The sequence below is a fragment of the Oryzias latipes genome, chromosome 23 (assembly GCF_053564925.1).
Source record: "Oryzias latipes strain Hd-rR chromosome 23, Olatipes_Hd-rR_3.1".
Taxonomy (NCBI): Eukaryota; Metazoa; Chordata; class Actinopteri; order Beloniformes; family Adrianichthyidae; genus Oryzias; species Oryzias latipes.
The window spans coordinates 16131282-16149746 of record NC_136259.1 but is presented as its reverse complement, the minus strand read 5'-3'; the positions used below and the strand labels follow the sequence as shown (position 1 = coordinate 16149746).

Sequence of the window (18465 nt, the reverse complement as noted above, 5' to 3'; positions counted from 1 at the left end):
TTATTGGGTAAATTTTCTTGTTTTCATGAGACAAATCTTTCAAGACAATTTCTAAGACATTCAATGTATAAAAAATGTTTTGATTTAAATTATCTTTCATACATTTTTGATACCACAGTATCAGTGGCACTTTAAGTCTTTGAAAGGATACTGTTGCTGAATTTTTTTTTTTATTTGATGTCATTCCTGAAGTGGGAGGGATGTGGAGATACTGATTCTAAGACAGTCCAGAAATTGTAGTCCTCAAACGCTTTGATCAAAAATAGATACATTTTCATCTTAATGCTCAGAAAACTGCTTTAGTTTAATGGGCAGGAAAGATGTGTTTGCATATCTGTCATAGTATTGTGAAAACTCAACTTGAGATTGTTTTTAAAAATAAATAAAAAGAAACACTTGTTTACAGTCCAAATGTTTAGATGAAATACCAAATTAAAGTAAAAATATTAAATCTTTGACAGTTCACTTTGACATGACAAAAAATGTCGAACCTTTAAAAAAAAGTATTAAAATATATCAAATGTAGCTTTAATAACAGTAGTACAATTGACAAAGACTATGATAAGCTATAATACAGCTTTGGTCATTACACAGTCACACAAAAAATACATTTTCATGACAATAAGTAGCCTTATATTAGTGGTCATGATGCTGGGCTCTGATTCTTTCAAAAAGAATCATTAAATCATATAATATTAAACACAAGTGTTGAATAAAATAACATGAGGATAAACAAATAAATCTGAGAACCAGAGGTCTGCAGCAAACTGTTGTCTCTTCACAGGTTTAGCAACTAAGCAAAATGAACTTTACATTTGTTTATAAAATGTATTTTGACATATAGAGAGCTAATTTAAAAAAAAGGGTGGTTGGCTACTTATAAAACATATAATAATAATTGATACTTTATTTATCCCACAATGGGGAAATTCTTCTCCACATTTTGGCCCATCCCCTGGGGGGCTGCGCTCAGGGGGCGACAGCTGGCTGGGGAGAGCGGGGATGGATCCGCCAACCCTTTGGTTGTTGGACGATGTGCTCTACCGCCCGAGCTAAACTGCCACCTATTTGTCAAACTATGTTTAAAATAAAGAGGGTCAAACAAATCAAAAGCACAAATGCAGCAGGTATAAGACTGTGTCTCTGCTTACGCTGACCTGCTGAAATGTGGCTTTAAGGACAGAGCGCTTAATTATAACTTTATGGAAGGTGGATAAATCTGAGCTTTTCTGACTTTTAGCCAAAATGTTGCTTCTGCTTTTATTAAAGCAGATATATCTTTATCTCTGTAAGTGCAATAGGACATACATATAAATTATATGCTTTTTCCAGACTGCTTTCTTTAAAGAAATAGAGAAGCAATGTTTGAATTTTGTTCATTCACTTTTGAGCAATTAGTAAACAAATATTTGTACACATAACAAATCCAAAAGCAATGTGTCAATGTAGAAAATGTGTCAGTTGTTTTCCTCTATTGGGGTCAGTGTAGCCTTCATCTCTATCTCCTCCTTGTTGAAGTTTGTGGCATCATGGCTGATTTTGTCATCTATGAGTGGCTTTAAACGTCTGGTCACCAGCTTCAGGCTGGTCTCGTGGAGAATAACGTGGGTCAAGTATTTCTCCCGTTTAATTCGTTCTTTGACGGCATACGGGACGTCCGGGATCACGTAGGATAGGAGGAACTTGGTCAAGTAAACGATGTGCTATGAGGAGAGGAAGAAAAACAATTATTATATTTTTTGTGAAGCATAATATTTAATATTTCAGATGAATTGTCAGATCATGTAGTTTTGTTTATATATACCTCTACTACAATTATGAAAGCCAATTTGGCTCCCAACACGTGCCAGTATTGGATGTTGTGTTCATACTGCCAGGGGTGTCCAGGGGGGTAGCGAAAATCCCGATACCTGAAGAGAGAAAAGTCTTTTTTTAAAATAATTTTAAGAAAACACATCCCCACTTGACAGTCATTTCAAATATTTCACATCTGTCTGTTATGGAGCCCCTAAAGGGACTTAAAAGTCCAAAAAATAAAAGAGGACTGGTTTTTGTCGTGCACCAGAAACTAGTAATAATACATTTAATTCAATTCAATTAAATTTCATTTATAAAGTCAAAAATCACAACAACAGTCGTCTCAATGGGCTTTGTAACGCTAATTGAAAAGTAAACATAAAATCATAAGGATCATGAATACAAAGAATTCATTAGGAAATTTCTAAACTGAACTAACTAAACAGACTAATCCAAACTGGGCATCCCTTCCCTAAGATCCTCCTTCGCGGTAAGGAAAAACTCCTAAAACGGATTCCGGAACAAAAGGAAGAAACCTCAGGGGTGTCCACATGAAGGAGGGATCCTCCCCCAGGACGGACAGACGATGTACCAGAACTCTAAGAGAAGAATGAACTTATCTAACTCTACAACTACATGTTTGAATAGTCCAGCAGATGGGCATCATCATTACTTCTAGTTTCTAGAAACCAGTACTTTTAGGGGCTCCATACTTTTTTGTTAACTTTTACATAGTTTTCTTCAACGTAATCAGTAGCAGATATATTAAAATAGTCTTGTCTTTAACTGTGATAGTAATCCATATCTTGGGGCTACCTGCAGGTAGTGAGGTTGGAGGGAGCAGACATAGCGATGTCTGTCAAATCAAAGGGTGAATCGCTGATATTGAACACAGACAGGGAGCTGTTGATGTAACCACGCATGGTGTGCTCAGTGTTATCGCTATACGGAAACACGGAAAAGGACCAGTAGTAGACCAATCGAGGAATCATGTCCGATGTAAAGGCGATGATCATGGCCTGCAGAGACATCAGGAGAGGCAGATTTAAAGCACCTCATCTAAGAAAGTTTTTGAAAAGATTGTTCAGAAATATGACATTTATGCACTGATAAAAATGAAGGAAGTAAAGTATTTTACAAAATAGTGGTCACTTTTACAATGGATAGGGACACTCAAGTATTGACAAAATTAGGTTATTCTACTGTCATCTATGATTGATTGAGATATTTATTGATTGAGAAAAGTAAAAAAAATATTAGGATTGTTTTCATTAAATTAAGTGTTTGATTTCACTTAATTTTAATTTTGTTTTATATATAAATAGAATATCTTGGCATCCACATTTTAGCCAAACTGAGGGAAATAGTATGAACAATTATACTGTCAGTAGTCAGAACTCTGTCTCCCCCCCTGGTCACCAGCGGGAACCATCTCCAGAGTTCTTGCCACACTTCCTGGATGCTACACACCTGACTCTCATTCACTCAATCAACCACAGCATACTTAAGCACTGCACTGAGCTGAACTCAATGCAAAGTATTGTTTGGGCCGCTGATCATCCCGGCGCTTCTCTGAACTCATGCCTGTTATCAACGCCTGCTTGACCCTGATATAGCTTTGTGGACTTTTAGCTGAGCTAATAAACCTGCTGCAATTGGATCCAGCCGTCTGCCTGTTCTTGTGACATACACATGCATGCAAACGTAAAATCCCTAAAAAGAATTAGACCACTTGGAAGAAACTATCAACTTTCCATACAGTATGTCCCAAAAGGATAGGGCAGAAGAACAAATTAATTTAACTCATCCCTTTTTGCCACAAATTCCTAAACTTGAGTTACTGTCACTTAACTTTTCAATAATTTATTACAAACCAAATTATAAAGTAATACATTACATTTTAATGAAGTTAAAAAAAACAAGCATAAAAGGGGAAAAAAATGAATGTATCTGTGCATTGCTTGAGGTCTGAAAACATTGCTTTTCCTGGTATTTTGACTATTGTCCCCAAAGTAAAGCTGTAAGTACCAATTTTTGTTCTTCAAATTTGGGTTTGGGATAAATTAGGTTTAACTTTTATATTAAATATTTAGATAGCTGGAGTTTATGGGTGAGATCAAATGAAATTATTTGTCTTAATAACCATTTTCATTTAGAAACAAACTCTACAAAACACCCACAGAAATGTAGGAGGAGGAGGAGAAAGTCACTTTTAACTGTGCTTGTTTGACATAAGTTGTCTTTTTTTTATGTTTAAGTTTTTATTATAAATCTAATTGTTTCATCCTAGCCAGGACTCCCTTGATTCTTAATCTCAATGAGACATTGCCTGGGTAAATAAAGAATAATTAAAAAGATTAACTCCCCATTTTTTTTCTTAGCCAAATTGAATGTGTTATGCTGTCAACACCTGCTGTTTTTGTGTTAACCTCTACTTTTTAAAAGAGCACAGCATGTCTGAAATGAAGAACCACATGAATAATGGTAAACTATTTAGATTTATGGCATTTGTATTGACATTACAGTTCAAGAAAAATGAAACTGCTAAATGTGAAAGCTGGGAGATTCAGCAAAATGACATTAACAAACGCTGTCCTTTACAAATATTGAAGTTAGTAAAAGGTCAAATGGACTTACGTTTGTTGCAACAGCCAAAATGGCAATGCCTTGGAGAATGGGCTGCCAGGCACCAATATCCTGGGCTTTCTGCGGAACAATGCGGCGAGACTGAGTGGTGAATTTCCAAGCATCCACCCGAATCTCAAACAGGTTGTTGATCAGAGCCAAAACTGGAGCCAGAGGGAAGGAAGCCACGAACAGGGTCACAAATCCAAACTGGATCACTGCAAAGGACAAAGCAAGAACAAACGCTGATTATGACGACCGGCTCCTGATGGACAATAGTCGGCAAAAGTCTTGGGATCTCACCCATCTCAAGATATTCATAGAACAGTCCCAGCTGGGATATGGCCTGGAGCTGGTAGTCCTGTTCCCAGCGAGGAGTCACCTTCTCTGTGACGTTGGAGCCGCAGCGCCGGAAAAGCCAGTTCTTTACCCACCTGCAGTGACATGAAAAAGAACCTCAGAAAGTTCCCTGTCAGCGCATTTATAACGGCACTATGTCACCACTTGCTGTTTGGACCCAGTGAGGAAAAGAGTTTGTGGATTCTGCTGCTTACGGGAGCAAAACCTCCTGGATGTTGTTCCAGATGGCTTTCCCACCCATGATGATGGCGAGCTGAGTGGTCAACTCCATGAGGCAACCACCAGGATCACACTGCAGAAGCAACACACAAGAGTCAGACCCAACAAGCACAAATGCAACCATGTAACCACTCGATGAACAAATGGTACCTCCTCGCTTCGATATTCTCCAAGGAGTTTAACAGGCTTCCCGGGGTAACCGACTATTTTCCCTTTCACAAAAGCAATGTAGAAACAAGAGGAGTAGTAATTGACAAACTGAAAGAGGAACATCTTCATCGTCAGGCTGTTTTCATAGTCTGTCCTGGTGCGTGGAAGCTCTGTGGGGATGTGAAAGATGAAAGATTGAGGAACAAAGTCCCTTTGCATCACAGACTGAGTATAACCGAAAGCACAGACTCACCGAAGTTTGTAATCCAGATGGCGACACGCTCGTACAGAATATTGAGGATCATGATCACCACAAAACTGATGAGGGAGGCAGTGACAGATGTGGCCATCTGCGGCGTCACATACTCCTTTATTGGCTCCAAGTTCTTCAGATTGTTATTTCTGAGTTGGTAGGAAAAGGTGATGAAGACAGCCAGGCGGTACACAATGATAGCCACGATAGAGGCCAGGATCAACATAATCTGAAGGAGAAAATGTGATTAAAAGCTTTATTGACAGCAGCAGTAAATTCATTAAATTAAAATGAAACTAAATTGCGACGAAAAAGTTGATCAAAGTACCCAAAAACAGACGGTCCCAATTCCTATCGAGATTCGAACACACCGCCCGCAGGATGTGAATGGAACTTTTTCTGTGATCTAAATGAAAGAGAAAAGACCTTGAAGACTCACTGTGATGAAAATCACGTTTTGGTGTTTTTAACATGTTCTTGAGGCATTTGTCCGATGATGGAGGACATATATAAAGAAAATTAATTGTAAAATAGCATTTATAAGTATTACTTTGTTCAAATCATTGTGAATCAGGGGCAGACGAAAAAATGCTGTTTGAAAAAGCTTGTAGCATAGTTAAAAGAACACTGGGAACACTTTGAAAATAGATCATTAGCTTATTTTTAGACTAATGCCTTCTAAGTCTGAATATCCTCAATTTCTTTGACCCTGGTACTAAATATATATATATATTCTTTAATTTTCTCAGGTGCAGGTTTAACTATAGAAAAGAAAAGAGAGTGGTTACCCCTGTAACCGGGTTTTTCCTCTCATAAATACATCTGGCCTCGTATTCAGGGCGAGGTGGCTCTTCCTGCTCCAGAAATTCCACAGTGTCCCATTCGTACTCCAGCTCGGCCTGGTAGCGCTTCCAAAACTCCAGGAACAAAGTGACTACAAGAAACATACAGGTGCAAGAAAAAAAGCCATGAGGTCCAGTTAGAGAAGGAAATAACATGACATCACAGGCATGTCATTGCTGGATTCTGTTCTTCAACTGGATTTCAAAGGTTGATCTAGAACTGAGGCTCTGGAGCCACATACAGTATGTGTCTTTTACCCTTCCATTGTGGCTCTCTGATTAAAGTTAATCAAGGTTTTAATTTTAGAAAGTAAATGTAAAGTAAGAAGTTAGTAGTGAAGTAAAAGAAGTAAAGTAAACCAATTCAAACTTTAAACAGTTGAAGAACAGTACATATCACTCAGCGAGACTCCTGACAATAGTACCCACCATTTACCACCAAAAATCAATCTGAGGTCAGTAAACACAACCAGGATTTATATTCAAGGTGCACTGGATTATAAAGCAGATTTTATATATAAAAAAAAAATCAAGAATTTTAAGTGTGACTTATGGTTAAAAAATATGGTAAGGGTCACTTGATTTAATTTTTGTTTGTTATATTTCTTTTTTTTTTAACTTACTGTTGACATTATTAAATTTACTGCATTGAGATGATTTAATGTGACAAGAGGTGTATTTTATTTTGAAAAGAAGTCATGGGGAATCTTTGTCAAAAATGACCATTTCTTTTTTTTTTTTAAGCAAAAAAAAAAACAATATTTCATTTATATTATTCATTATGGTAACAATAACATAAAAAAAAATCAGTGTCTAATTTTTCTAAAGGGTGAGCTAAGCCAAATTAATCTTGAATCGTTGAAGGTTGCAAACCCCTGTTAACGTTTTTTAATGTCAAAAATACTCAAAAAGACATAAATCCCTTGAAGTGGTGGTGTTAATAAGGTAAAAAGTGATTCTGTAACTGGCAGACTTACCCCAGATGGACATGAAAACTGCAAACACCAGCGTCCCAAAGTTATCAAATATAGACAGTTTCTAAAAGAAAGAAAAATCCTAACTTAAAACCAAAAATTTATAGGTAGAACAGTGTCATAAAATTTAAGGACTATACTTGCTCTTTTGTTGTCATAGTAACCAACATTAACAAAATGTATGCACAGACTGAGGTTAACAAAAAGAGCAAATTCAGATCCCCACTAGAGATCCCAAAGACTTTATAGTGTAGGAATGCTTGAAGCAAATCTTACTTGGGAAGTTTCACAGGTGCTGTTCAGTATCCAGTATTTGCACAGGTCACACTGAGGACACATGACAATCTTCCCCCCAATGTCTGGGTCACAAACTTCTTTGCTTCAGAGATTCAAACACAAAACAGAAATCGTTAAAAATAAAGACACAAAAAAAGAACATTTACATCAAATTGAACGTCAAAAATCTACTTTGCAGTACCTCCAGGTGCTTGTTTCTTGACTTTTGAGTCCATAAATAAAACAGCCCAGTCCCACAACAGCAGCCACTGCCAACATCATTGTGTAGAAACCTAGCCAGGCGAAGTAAATCCCAACCTTCTCTCCATAGTATTTCCTGTTCAAGATAAGAATTCAGACTGTCACAAACATTTAAAGTTCTTAAGATGATAGTTAAACAACCAAAATATTTGTGAGGGGAACAGGAGATCTTTAGCTCACCTTATGAGGTCAAGAGGCTGCATCTTGTAGAAGTTCTTGGGATTTGCCCATTCGTTATAAAGCAGGTACCTCTCACTGGGAGCTTCTTCTTTGGACTTAACATTGAACTTGCCCTTAAGTTAAAAAAAACAACAAGCAAACAAAAACACAACATACTCTATGAATCATAGTTGATCTTTATCGACAGATTTTACTTTGAAACAACATAGAAACCCTACATCGTGAAGGGGGTAGGCAGCTTTGTACACCCCAGAATTCAGCAGCTTGGTGATGCCAAACTTGATGATGTTACCTCGAATTTCATATTGGGCCTTGCTCAAGATATAACATGCCTGAAAAGCGGAAGAAGGAAAGGGAAGTTATGGGCAAAGAATGTAGCTGTGCGTTTGGTTTCGATAACATCATTTGAACATGTTCAAAGAAACTATCAGGCCAAGATCTTTGTCTAAGAATGTGCAGAAACTTACCATCCTGCTCCTCATGGACGGCGTGAAGAAAAGATCTTTGTCCTTGATGTAGAAGCAGTCCTGACGGTTCTTCTCAAAGGGGGCGGTGAAAAATTCCACCTCTTTCTGGATCAGCTTTTCGTCGGGGTAAAAGTGCTTTGTTATGCAGGTGAAGAAGCGCCACATGGAGGGGCGAGGGGTCATGTCGTTGGGCCGGATGGGAAGCTTGATGTGTAAGACCTCGGCGTAGGTGCACAACACATCCCACGGCAGGTGAACTTTGACAAACATTAGTTTGTCGTTGACTACCTGCAACACAAAGCACAGTTGGTTGAAAAGAGACACAAGCTAAAAAGAACCTTAAAGACCCACTCTGAGGCAAATGGTATTTTTTGTGTGTTTTAAACGTGTTCTTGAGACATTTTTCTCATGATATAGAACATATATAAAGAAAGTTAAGCTTTAAAATGTATTTCTGAGTATTTCTTTATTGAAGTCATTATGAATCATGTCAGACGATAAAAAACAGTTCGAAATAGATCATTTTGTAACACAGACAATACACTGGGCGGGGCCACAAACTCCCTGCTCTGCTCCATTTTGATGCATCAACTTTCAGACAAATAGATCCATGTACGTTTTCGTTTTCCTCGTCAGAGTCGCCATTTGGCTTAAACCTGTATGGCTCCAATGTTGTTCGCCATTTTTGATGCAACAGTAATGGGTGTGAGAAGCTGTAAGCTAGTGGGAGAGCATGTAAACTGACAGCTCTCAGCCACAGATGGTAAGGGGGGCGGGGCTGCAGCACGTCAACAGTCCCGCCCACAAATCAATGGGGAAATTTCTAATGAACTCCTGCCACTCTGTAAAACTATGTTCTAGAAAAAGACACAGTTTTTTAGATTTTGACAAAAATGACATAATTATAATAAAAAGACCTCTGGGATTACTGAAAATAATTTAAAAGGTGATTGGAGTAGGTCTTTAAAACATATTCCACTTACAGATGGAGTGGCTTCCAGCTCCAAGCCCATTTTCATCAGGCTGGCCTCAAAGTACTCCCGCCGTCTCTACGGGGAACACAGGAAAATGCACAAATACGATTTTTGTTTTGCTACTGCAAAATTTCAAACTCTTAAAAAAACCAGACAAGTCAAGAATAAATGTCAACATTGTTTCATACAATCAGGAAATCCTGACAAACTGTCACACTTTTATATAGATTTGTTTGCTGCATACGGTTTCCTGTCCTAGCCAGCACAGGCTTCACTTATTTCCCTTCAGTACGTCCCAGTGCACAACCAACCGGTAAAACAGGTAAGAATTACAAAATTCATGCAAACCATGCCACAAAAATACAAATTAAGTCATATACTAGCACAGAGAGCAAAGAGAGAGAAGAGATTACACTCTGTTCATATCTTTTAACTCTTTTAGTGGAGGTCCGTTGAAGTCCTTTGTGTAAGGGAGCTTTGTTTTCACAATGCATTCATGCCTACTATTTCCAAGAACCTATTATGTCTGAATGCTCCTGGGAGTGTATTTACTTTAAAAACAAGTAAGTTATTGTATATTAAAACAGAAGGAACCTCATGTTTGAAATAATTCTGTTATTCTGTTAAGAAAAACAAAACTCATTTACTGTGTTATTTTTGCAGGATGGTGACATTATCAGAACTCTGAAAATGTTGTGTTATTTTATCTATTAAAGTGCTCATATGCACAGGAATTTAAAAAATGTTTGATCATGTATTCCTGTTGGCTCCTGACTCCTCGAGCCCAGCCTATAATTGCATGCTTTAGATTGGTTCATTCAAACTTATAAAGCTTGTTTTCTCTCAGAGGAACTTAAGCTTCCTCCTCAGTCAGTAAATGATCTTTGAAATCGCCATGACCACATGTGGTTGTGGTTGTTTGCCCATCTGTGACTTTCTGATCAACTGGAGACTAGAATTGTTTTTTCTGGGGTGACCAAAGACAGCGACCCCAGCTTAGTGAATACTATACAACAAATAACACACAGAATAAGTACTGGTAGAAGGCTAATGTAAGTGTTCTACTAATGCTCACTAGATCATAACTAAATTTAAACATAAATTTAAGCAAAAAGAGTAAATCTTCTATTTATATGTTTGAAATTTGCTTCTGGATAGAGATGAACTTCACACGTTTTGATTAACGATGCATTTATATAAGATGATACAAAACTGTTCATTTTTGAAGGCCCACTCGATCATCTTTTGATCTATAGTAAAAGTGCTTCCATTGGCCTTTTAATTAAGATTATGCTGTTTTTAGCTTAAATTTAAAAAATGTATCGTTTTCTAGGTCATCGTTTCAGCAGAACGACAGTAGTTCACTAGAAAGTCGCCTCTGAGTTGGTGCAGAGCTGTTGCTAAGAGGTTGCACCAGGAAGGTTGTGGCAGAGAAGCATATTTTTTATATAACAAATAAACTCTTTCCTTTCAATCTAACATTAATAGCATTTCCGGTACTCGGTCTGCATACTTTCATCTACGCAATATCAATCGTCTCTGCCCCTCCTTCACCGTCCACTCTGCCTCCATTTTAGTTCATAGTCTGATCACATCTTGCATTGACTACTGCAATGCACTTCTCTCTGGTCTTCCCAAGAAACCTCTTAATAAACTCCAATTGGTCCAGAATTCAGCTGCCCGCATCATCACCAGAACTCCTTTCTTCCATCATATCGCTCCCGTGCTCCAGCAGCTGCACTGGCTTCCAGTAGCTTTCAGATTCAATTCAAACTCCTTCTCTACACGTTCAAAGCCCTCCATAACCTGGCTCCCTCGTATTTTTCTAACCTCCTCCATGTTAACACTCCCTCTCACTCTCTCCGGTCTTCTTCCTCCCTTCAGCTTTCCTTCCGTCCGGCCTGTATGGTGATCATGGGGAGCCATATCTTCAGCCGCTCGGCTCCCAAACTCTGGAACTCTCTCTCCTCAGATATCCGTAACATAGACTCCTTTTCAATGTTTAAATCCAAACTCAAAACCCATCTGTTTAAACTTGCTTTCCCTGATCACAATTTTTCATCTTCTGCTATCTGATTTTATTAATGATTTTATCTTATTTCTTGTATTTTACATGTTGTAATTTTATTGTGTTTCTTTTTAACCTGTACAGTGTCCTTATATTATTATTATTAAACTGCATTTTTTGTCTGCTTCTGATTCACAATGATTGAATAAAAAAAACTCTTGATCTATGTCCTTCATCATCAGAAAAATGCTTAAAGAACATGTAAAAAATGCCAAAAACACAATTTTTATTGAAGTGGGTCTTTAGATTAACGTATCTCAATTAAAAATGTGTTATTTGTATTATACTGCTGTCCTTCTGATACAATGCAAGTTTTAATTAATAATCCAAAATATTATAACCTGCGCTCAGTAATTCCATAAAATGTCTCCTTATTCGTCATGAGAAAAAGTTTCAGATCACGTTGAACGTGAATCAGTGTTATAGTGATCAGATTGACCACTATTGACATTGGAGGGGCCATATACAACTGACATGCAGGTGGCTGGATCCCAGACTCCAGGAAAGTCTTTATTAGAAAAATAGATTATGTACTGGTAATTATTCAAATTGCTATTTTTTACACATACATGCTAAATTTGAAAGATAATTTAAAAAACTGAATGTGTGTTAGGCCTGCACAATAAATCACACGTTTATCATTATCGTAATTTAAAGCTGTGCAATATGCATATCGCAAAAGTCTGCGAAAATTGATATAAATGGTTACCAGTACATGTGCAAAAACAATCTTATGGCAGCTTGAATATTTAATGAATCAAATAAATCCCTTTATGCATTTGACCAATCGGATGAAGCCCTTTTGTTAGATGTTTGCCTCCTACGAGACTCATTTGGAGTATAATTTAAATTATGTTGACTCTTCTTTTAAATAAACTGTTGTAGTGAACTGGAAAGATGCATTTAGTTGTTTTGCCATTAGTTCAGGCATCGCAAGTTATTTCGTCATCACAATATTGCTCACTAATAGTGCGACCTTAATGTGTGTTAAGAGCTTTAATGCTAAAAATGTTTTGTATTCTTTTTAGGTCAGAGATTAAGTATGTGAGGATGAATTAACCCCATTAGAAATGAAGAAAACAAAATACGTCATTAGGATTCCTTTTAAGAAACACATTTATCATGATGGTATTTTTTATGAGAGTGGTTAGATACTTGGTTTGGATCAAACACAAAGAAAAAGGAATACCAGATGATTTTCACTGAATAAGGGCTCTAAAGGATGAGATTTTGTTTTAAGACTTCATAACCATAAATATAATTGAAAAAGAACAAGTTGGTTTAACCACTCCTCCCCAGAAGCCAGAGGAGAACAAATATTGTGAAACATTTGTCTGGGGGTAAATAGAAATGGGATCAAGTCCTTGGAGGAGTCAGCAGCCCAAACTTCCTCTGAACCAGATTTAGCTTGATCTGCTATGACTAAGACCGGGGGAATTACAGCAGATGAAGTAAGAAATGTTCTGCTGCCCGTTTTCCAAGGAACCCTGTAACAGGATGGTCCGCTTTCACTGATTTAGGTTTTACTGCTAGACATGTTACTGTTGTAGCTTTCAAGTTAGGGCACCTCCAAACCCAGGCACATGATGTGAAAAATGTATGATAAGGATTATTTTCAAGAAAGAACATGTCATTTTCTTGTAAACTGTTACTTATCCTTTCAGTCAAGATGGCCAGATTTCAGCTTCTGAAAATGACAGCCTGCCTTTCATAACTTCCTGGAGATTGTGTTGTTGACTCTTATAACTTTAAAGCGCGCAACCTCTGTTTTCCAAACATGACATTGCACAAATACTCCTGTAAGCCTCTTGCGAAAGACATAGGTGGAAATAATCCCACCTCCGAGCGTCAGATTGTGTTTGTGTCTTCTGTTCTATTCCATCTTAAACCACATTTTCAGAAATATCTAGACTTGGCAAAGATCGTGGTTTTGTTTCGATCTGCCTGGCAGAGATTAAGTGAGCAAACGGTTCTTTTCATTTGCTCCTCCTCCCTAAGCAAATGAATCTTAGAAAGCTAAAATGTCAAAGGTTAAAGCCATATTTAACCTCATAAACATTTGGTTATGAAGATTCCCATCAAAGAGCAAATACAGCGCCTTAGCTACTATGCATTTTGAAACATTTGTCAATTATCTTCTTTTAGCTTCATATTAAGCAAAACTTGTTAGTTTTATCAAGTTAGTTTGATCGGAATTCGACCTTTAAATGATTTTAAAATAGTTTTGCGCATTTATATTTTCGCTGTAAAACAGTCACAACTTTTTTCTTAAGTTTCCTCACAAAATGTTGTTGATGTCAACTTCTGAAAGGATCTTTTGAAGTCAAGTCCTTATAAGCCTTTTCCAACAACATAAGCTGAAACTATAACATAAGAAAATGTGAAAAACATTACCTTGCGCCTCTGGGACATGGTCCTCTTCTCAAACTCCTTCTTGTCCTCATCTTCATACACCAGGATGAAATCGATCCTTCGAATCCCATCGTTGAAGAACAGCGACTCAGGTTTGTCATTGAATTCTACCTGTGGGTAAAAATGAGGCCCATCAGGTAAATCTGCTGGCTGATCTACATACTCCTCCTCATCTTCCTCCATAATGTTATAAATACAGAACATGTCTGTGAGCAAAAGGCCGGCTAGGTGGTCATAAGCTGTCTCTCACAGGATGTTTTCATCTGTGAACTGGGCCCAGACAGGATGATGGAAAGAGTCTACAAAACAATGCAACACCCGCCCTTCGTCTCCAACCCTCCCACTCTCCACACACCATGACCGCTGCCACTAAGCATAAAAAATCTCCAGCTCATGTTTTGAGGACTGCACTTAATGTAAAAAAAGCCCTTTCAGTGGTCATTTTTATTGTTTTTAATGTACAAAACATTAAAACAAAAGTCTAAAAACAAGACGAAAGGATAAAACCTGTAGGATCTTAAATTTTATCTGCTTAACAAGAAAAACACATGTCTGTCTATTAATCTATCTAAAACCACATACCGTAAATGTACATAAATGAACATATGCCCTAAAGAATAGACGAACAATAATAGCAACAGATATATTTGTAAAAACTGTTCCCTGAATAAAATAGTCAATTTTATATACCGGTACATTAATTTGACGAGTGTTGACTTTCTAGTCCTTACCTTTCTTCTGCAATTTATTTTCTTTGCTGTGTTTCTAAAAACAGTATATTATGTGAAAGCATATGCTATTATATATCACTGTATCAGCATATAGATCATAAGTGTTTAGAAATATTGATATTTTATTTTATTTTTTTCTTAACCTTTATTGCTAACTTTTGTAGCAACTAGCTCTAATTAATCTTCCACCTAATGTTAAGACTGGAGGGGTTAAAAAAGAATTTATATTACTATGTTGAAAATAATGTTAGGTATTTACATCTAATTTCCAGTATTTTTAGTTTATTGAATATACATTAATAAACCCCTCAAAATGTAAACTTTTTGAATCTGCAGTATTTCTTATTTACAAGTGACTATGTTTTATTCAAATCAACTTAAACTTTTTTTTTAAATAATATGAAAAATTATTTAAAAAATGTGTTTGTTCCTGTAAAAACTACTGTATTTCTGAATTGCAATTGAAGTATTACACGTGTTAACAATGTAAAATGTAAAAATGTGTAAAGCTCTATATTTGACCCCTGAGGAACACAATCAACAATGGCTTAACATACAGAGCCCCTATTGCTCTAACTTTGTATTAAGGTGCTATAGCAAATTACACTAACTTTATGTTAATGATTCATTATGGTTTAGACCATTTATTACATTTTTTGGTTCAATTCCGGAAAACTTTTAACTATTGCTGTATCTTGCTACATCAACAATAAATGTCTTATCTTTGCTGTACTTATGGAACGATTGTCAGTTAAATCATCCAAATCCTTTCAATTTTTTTAAGAGTAGAGAATTATGGGTGTTGTGTATTGAAGTGGTGTCTTTATTCCTAATTGAATCGGTTAGTTCAAAAGGGGCCCAAGTCCACAATTTTTCAAAATAGAGATATTACACGTTCTATGGTCTTCAAGGGAAAAGCTATCTGATTATGTGCAAAAAAGTCTCAAGTCTGTTGTAATGTATTGACAATGCTTGACATTTAAAATGCATTAAGTGCAAGAGGGGCCAAATTCCTGGACTTGGGTCTCTCTTGCGTGGGTTTTGCTTTATCCCATAGATGGCAGCACTAGTAGGACTTGGGCCCCTTTTGAACTAACTGATTCAATTTGATCATGTTGTATTATCTCCACCATCCTCTCCACCCTGTTCTGGACAAACAGCAGAGCTCCTTCTCTAGGAGGCTCAGACAGCTTCGCTCCAAAACTGCCAGATACTGGAAATCCTTCCTCCCCAACACAATTTCACTGCACAATAATTCACAGTGTAACAGATAACTTTTGCACAATTCTTTGCACATCTTTACCTGTATTGTCTGTAAATGGCTCTTTAAATTATACCACCTTATCTATTTACATTTATGTTACATTTTTTGTTTTTAAATTATTCTTATTCTATTTTCTCTTATGTTGATAATGCTGTCATTTGCTACGGTAACGAACAAAGTTCCCACACGTGGGATCAATAAAGTAATTATGATTCTGATTACAGCCCAAGGAAGCGATCACTCACCACTTGTGTTTTGGTTACGGTCTCTCCTTCTCTGATGGACTGATATGTTGGTAAAAATTCCTGAGCGTAGACTGGAAAAAAAGAAAAAGAAAATCAAAAAATGTGAACAGCAAAACTGTAAGTGGTAGCTTGATGTAGCAAACCATCTTTGGTTTAACTTCCTTATAGCATTGATCCTCTAGAGACTTCATTTCAGCAACTTTTAAAGTTTATGAATATCGATATCTTAAAAGAGTAATTTGCTTATTATTACCCAAAGTCCTATTCCTAATGATCAATTTCTAATCAAGTAAGATGTGGGAAATATTTTATTAAGGCTTTTGCCAGTATGACAGCTGACTGCATAGCTCTGAAATACTACTGCTCAAAGCCAAAAACGGCATAATCATAATTAAAAGACCACTGGGAACGCTTTGAAAATAGATCAAAAGATGATCGGAGTGGGACTTTATTATTACTAAAAACCAAGTATAAATTCTTTATAACAAAAGGAGTTTGTAAAAGCAAACAGTAAGGCATTTTTGCAAATATAAATGTGAAAAATATTGGACAAAAAATAATTATACATCCTCTTGCAAGAAAGTTAGGGCTAAGAAATTCCACATGTTTAACCCAATCAATGTTTGCATTTATGTTTTCCTAAAAGACGAAATAAGTGGCTTTTATTAAATATAATTGAGAAACTTTACAGATTTAATGGTATATTACAAAGGCATATCGATTAATTTATACTGGTTCGAGTTTAACAAGCTAAAGTAAATTAAGTGGATTAAAGCAATCTCACTTTTTAAAAATATTTTTCCTTTAAAAAAAACCTAACTTGAATTTATTTTGGTATGTAAAATATGTCCAATGCTGTTTTTTGTTGTCTTTAGCAGTAAAGCTGTGATTGATCTTCATCTCTGAAGTGATGAAAGACTTTTAAAAAGCATTGACAAATCTTTAAAAATGCCATGTTGTAGAAACTGATTTGTGGTTTCAAACACAATGGATGCAACAAACTCCCAAAGCCTGTTCTTAGATATGCAACAGCTTCTGGTATAACCAGACCCGTGTTAAGTCTCCTGGTGCTTCTCAGTTCAGGACAGCTTGTTTATTTTCCATAAGGTGGTTACTGATGTTAAAACTCCTGCGCAAACGTTTTGAAAAATTTGTGGCATAAAAAAGTTTTCTATACAGAAACTAAGTAAAACACTGATTAATTAAGTCTATAATTTGCATTTATGTTGTTTTTAAAGCAGATGAAACACCCTCCAGTAAAGACAACGTCACATCCTGTCATATAACTTAAACCAGATGTTGCATAAAAAACAGTGACTATGGTAACACAATGTGAAACCCTTTTTTTTTCTTCCGCGGAGGAGCCTGGTGGAGCAAAAAGATGACGAAGTCCATTGAACCGAACCCAAATTCCTCACTTTCTTTTCTCTCCAATCTTCAGCTAGTAGTTTCTAATCAAGTCCGATCAACTTGATCATCTCAAGGATGGCATCTGTCTGCACAACCACATAATGTCCTCTCTGAACGATACACAAAACCACAAGTTCTCCATTTGCACTTTATAATGCTTTTTAACAGACATCCCGCATAAATATATGAAACCCTTAATAGAAAAGACATGACTATGGAGTGGGATAGGAGTCCTGAGGTTTTTAATTCTGCGCTGCCTGGAAGCAGATAGTCATAATAACTCACATAAACAAAATGTGCTCCAACTGTACAGTGCTGCTTGACTTGAGGTTTTAGACTCAAAGGAAATCCTTATCTGTGATCTTCATGGCCTTGCAGCCAATGCACCCCTTAGGTTACATTATTTTTAGACGGATGAGGCACTTTGCATTCTGATGTTATCTCACTGTAAATATATAAAGAAAACCCTCATCTGTGTGACATTTGAATGCAGTTTCAAATCAATACGTGATGTAAATCTCTTGAAAGTTGCTTAAGAAATAAACAGCTGTTGTGGAAAGAACTTAGATCCAACTAACAAATTATTTCATATAACTAAGTTGGTGTAAGTTTGTGAAAGAACTGGCGCTCAAAGGGCGGGACAGTGTGCGAAAAACAGAGTGTTGTTGCTCTCACCAACTTCCTCACAGCGCTCTGCATCACCCAGTTCGTCAGTTTCACACAGCGAGTCCGTCTCTTCTATGCCGTCTGTGCTCATGATCCTTGTTGTTGGAGAAGAAAAAGCAGCGAGGAGGTGTGAGGGCGGCGATCAAACAGAGGATCCAAACCCCCGACATGTAATCATCTCGGCTTCATCTCACGATGTTGATCGCAAAGACAAAATGTGTTCAAGTTGGGGCTTGAAAATTATAAAAAAAAGAAAGAAAAACAGGCGGGTTGGGCTGGGGGGGCGGAGGA

At 36.8% G+C, this 18465-nt stretch overlaps 1 protein-coding gene across 1 annotated transcript; it reads right to left on the bottom strand.

The window, feature by feature from the left end:
* Window positions 1-506: 506 nt before the first annotated feature.
* ano6 (anoctamin 6) lies at window positions 507-18439 on the bottom strand. The gene is made up of 20 exons (XM_004083140.5): window positions 18184-18439; window positions 16099-16169; window positions 13841-13969; window positions 9388-9453; window positions 8405-8692; window positions 8156-8269; window positions 7938-8050; window positions 7699-7833; window positions 7497-7599; window positions 7224-7284; window positions 6193-6338; window positions 5733-5810; window positions 5405-5633; window positions 5152-5321; window positions 4977-5074; window positions 4726-4856; window positions 4435-4640; window positions 2614-2816; window positions 1805-1910; window positions 507-1703 (listed from the first exon to the last, which is right to left on the bottom strand). Exons 1-20 carry the CDS (start codon window positions 18263-18265, stop codon window positions 1458-1460), a joined length of 2775 nt encoding a protein of 924 aa, XP_004083188.1. The 5' UTR covers window positions 18266-18439; the 3' UTR covers window positions 507-1457.
* Window positions 18440-18465: the final 26 nt, after the last annotated feature.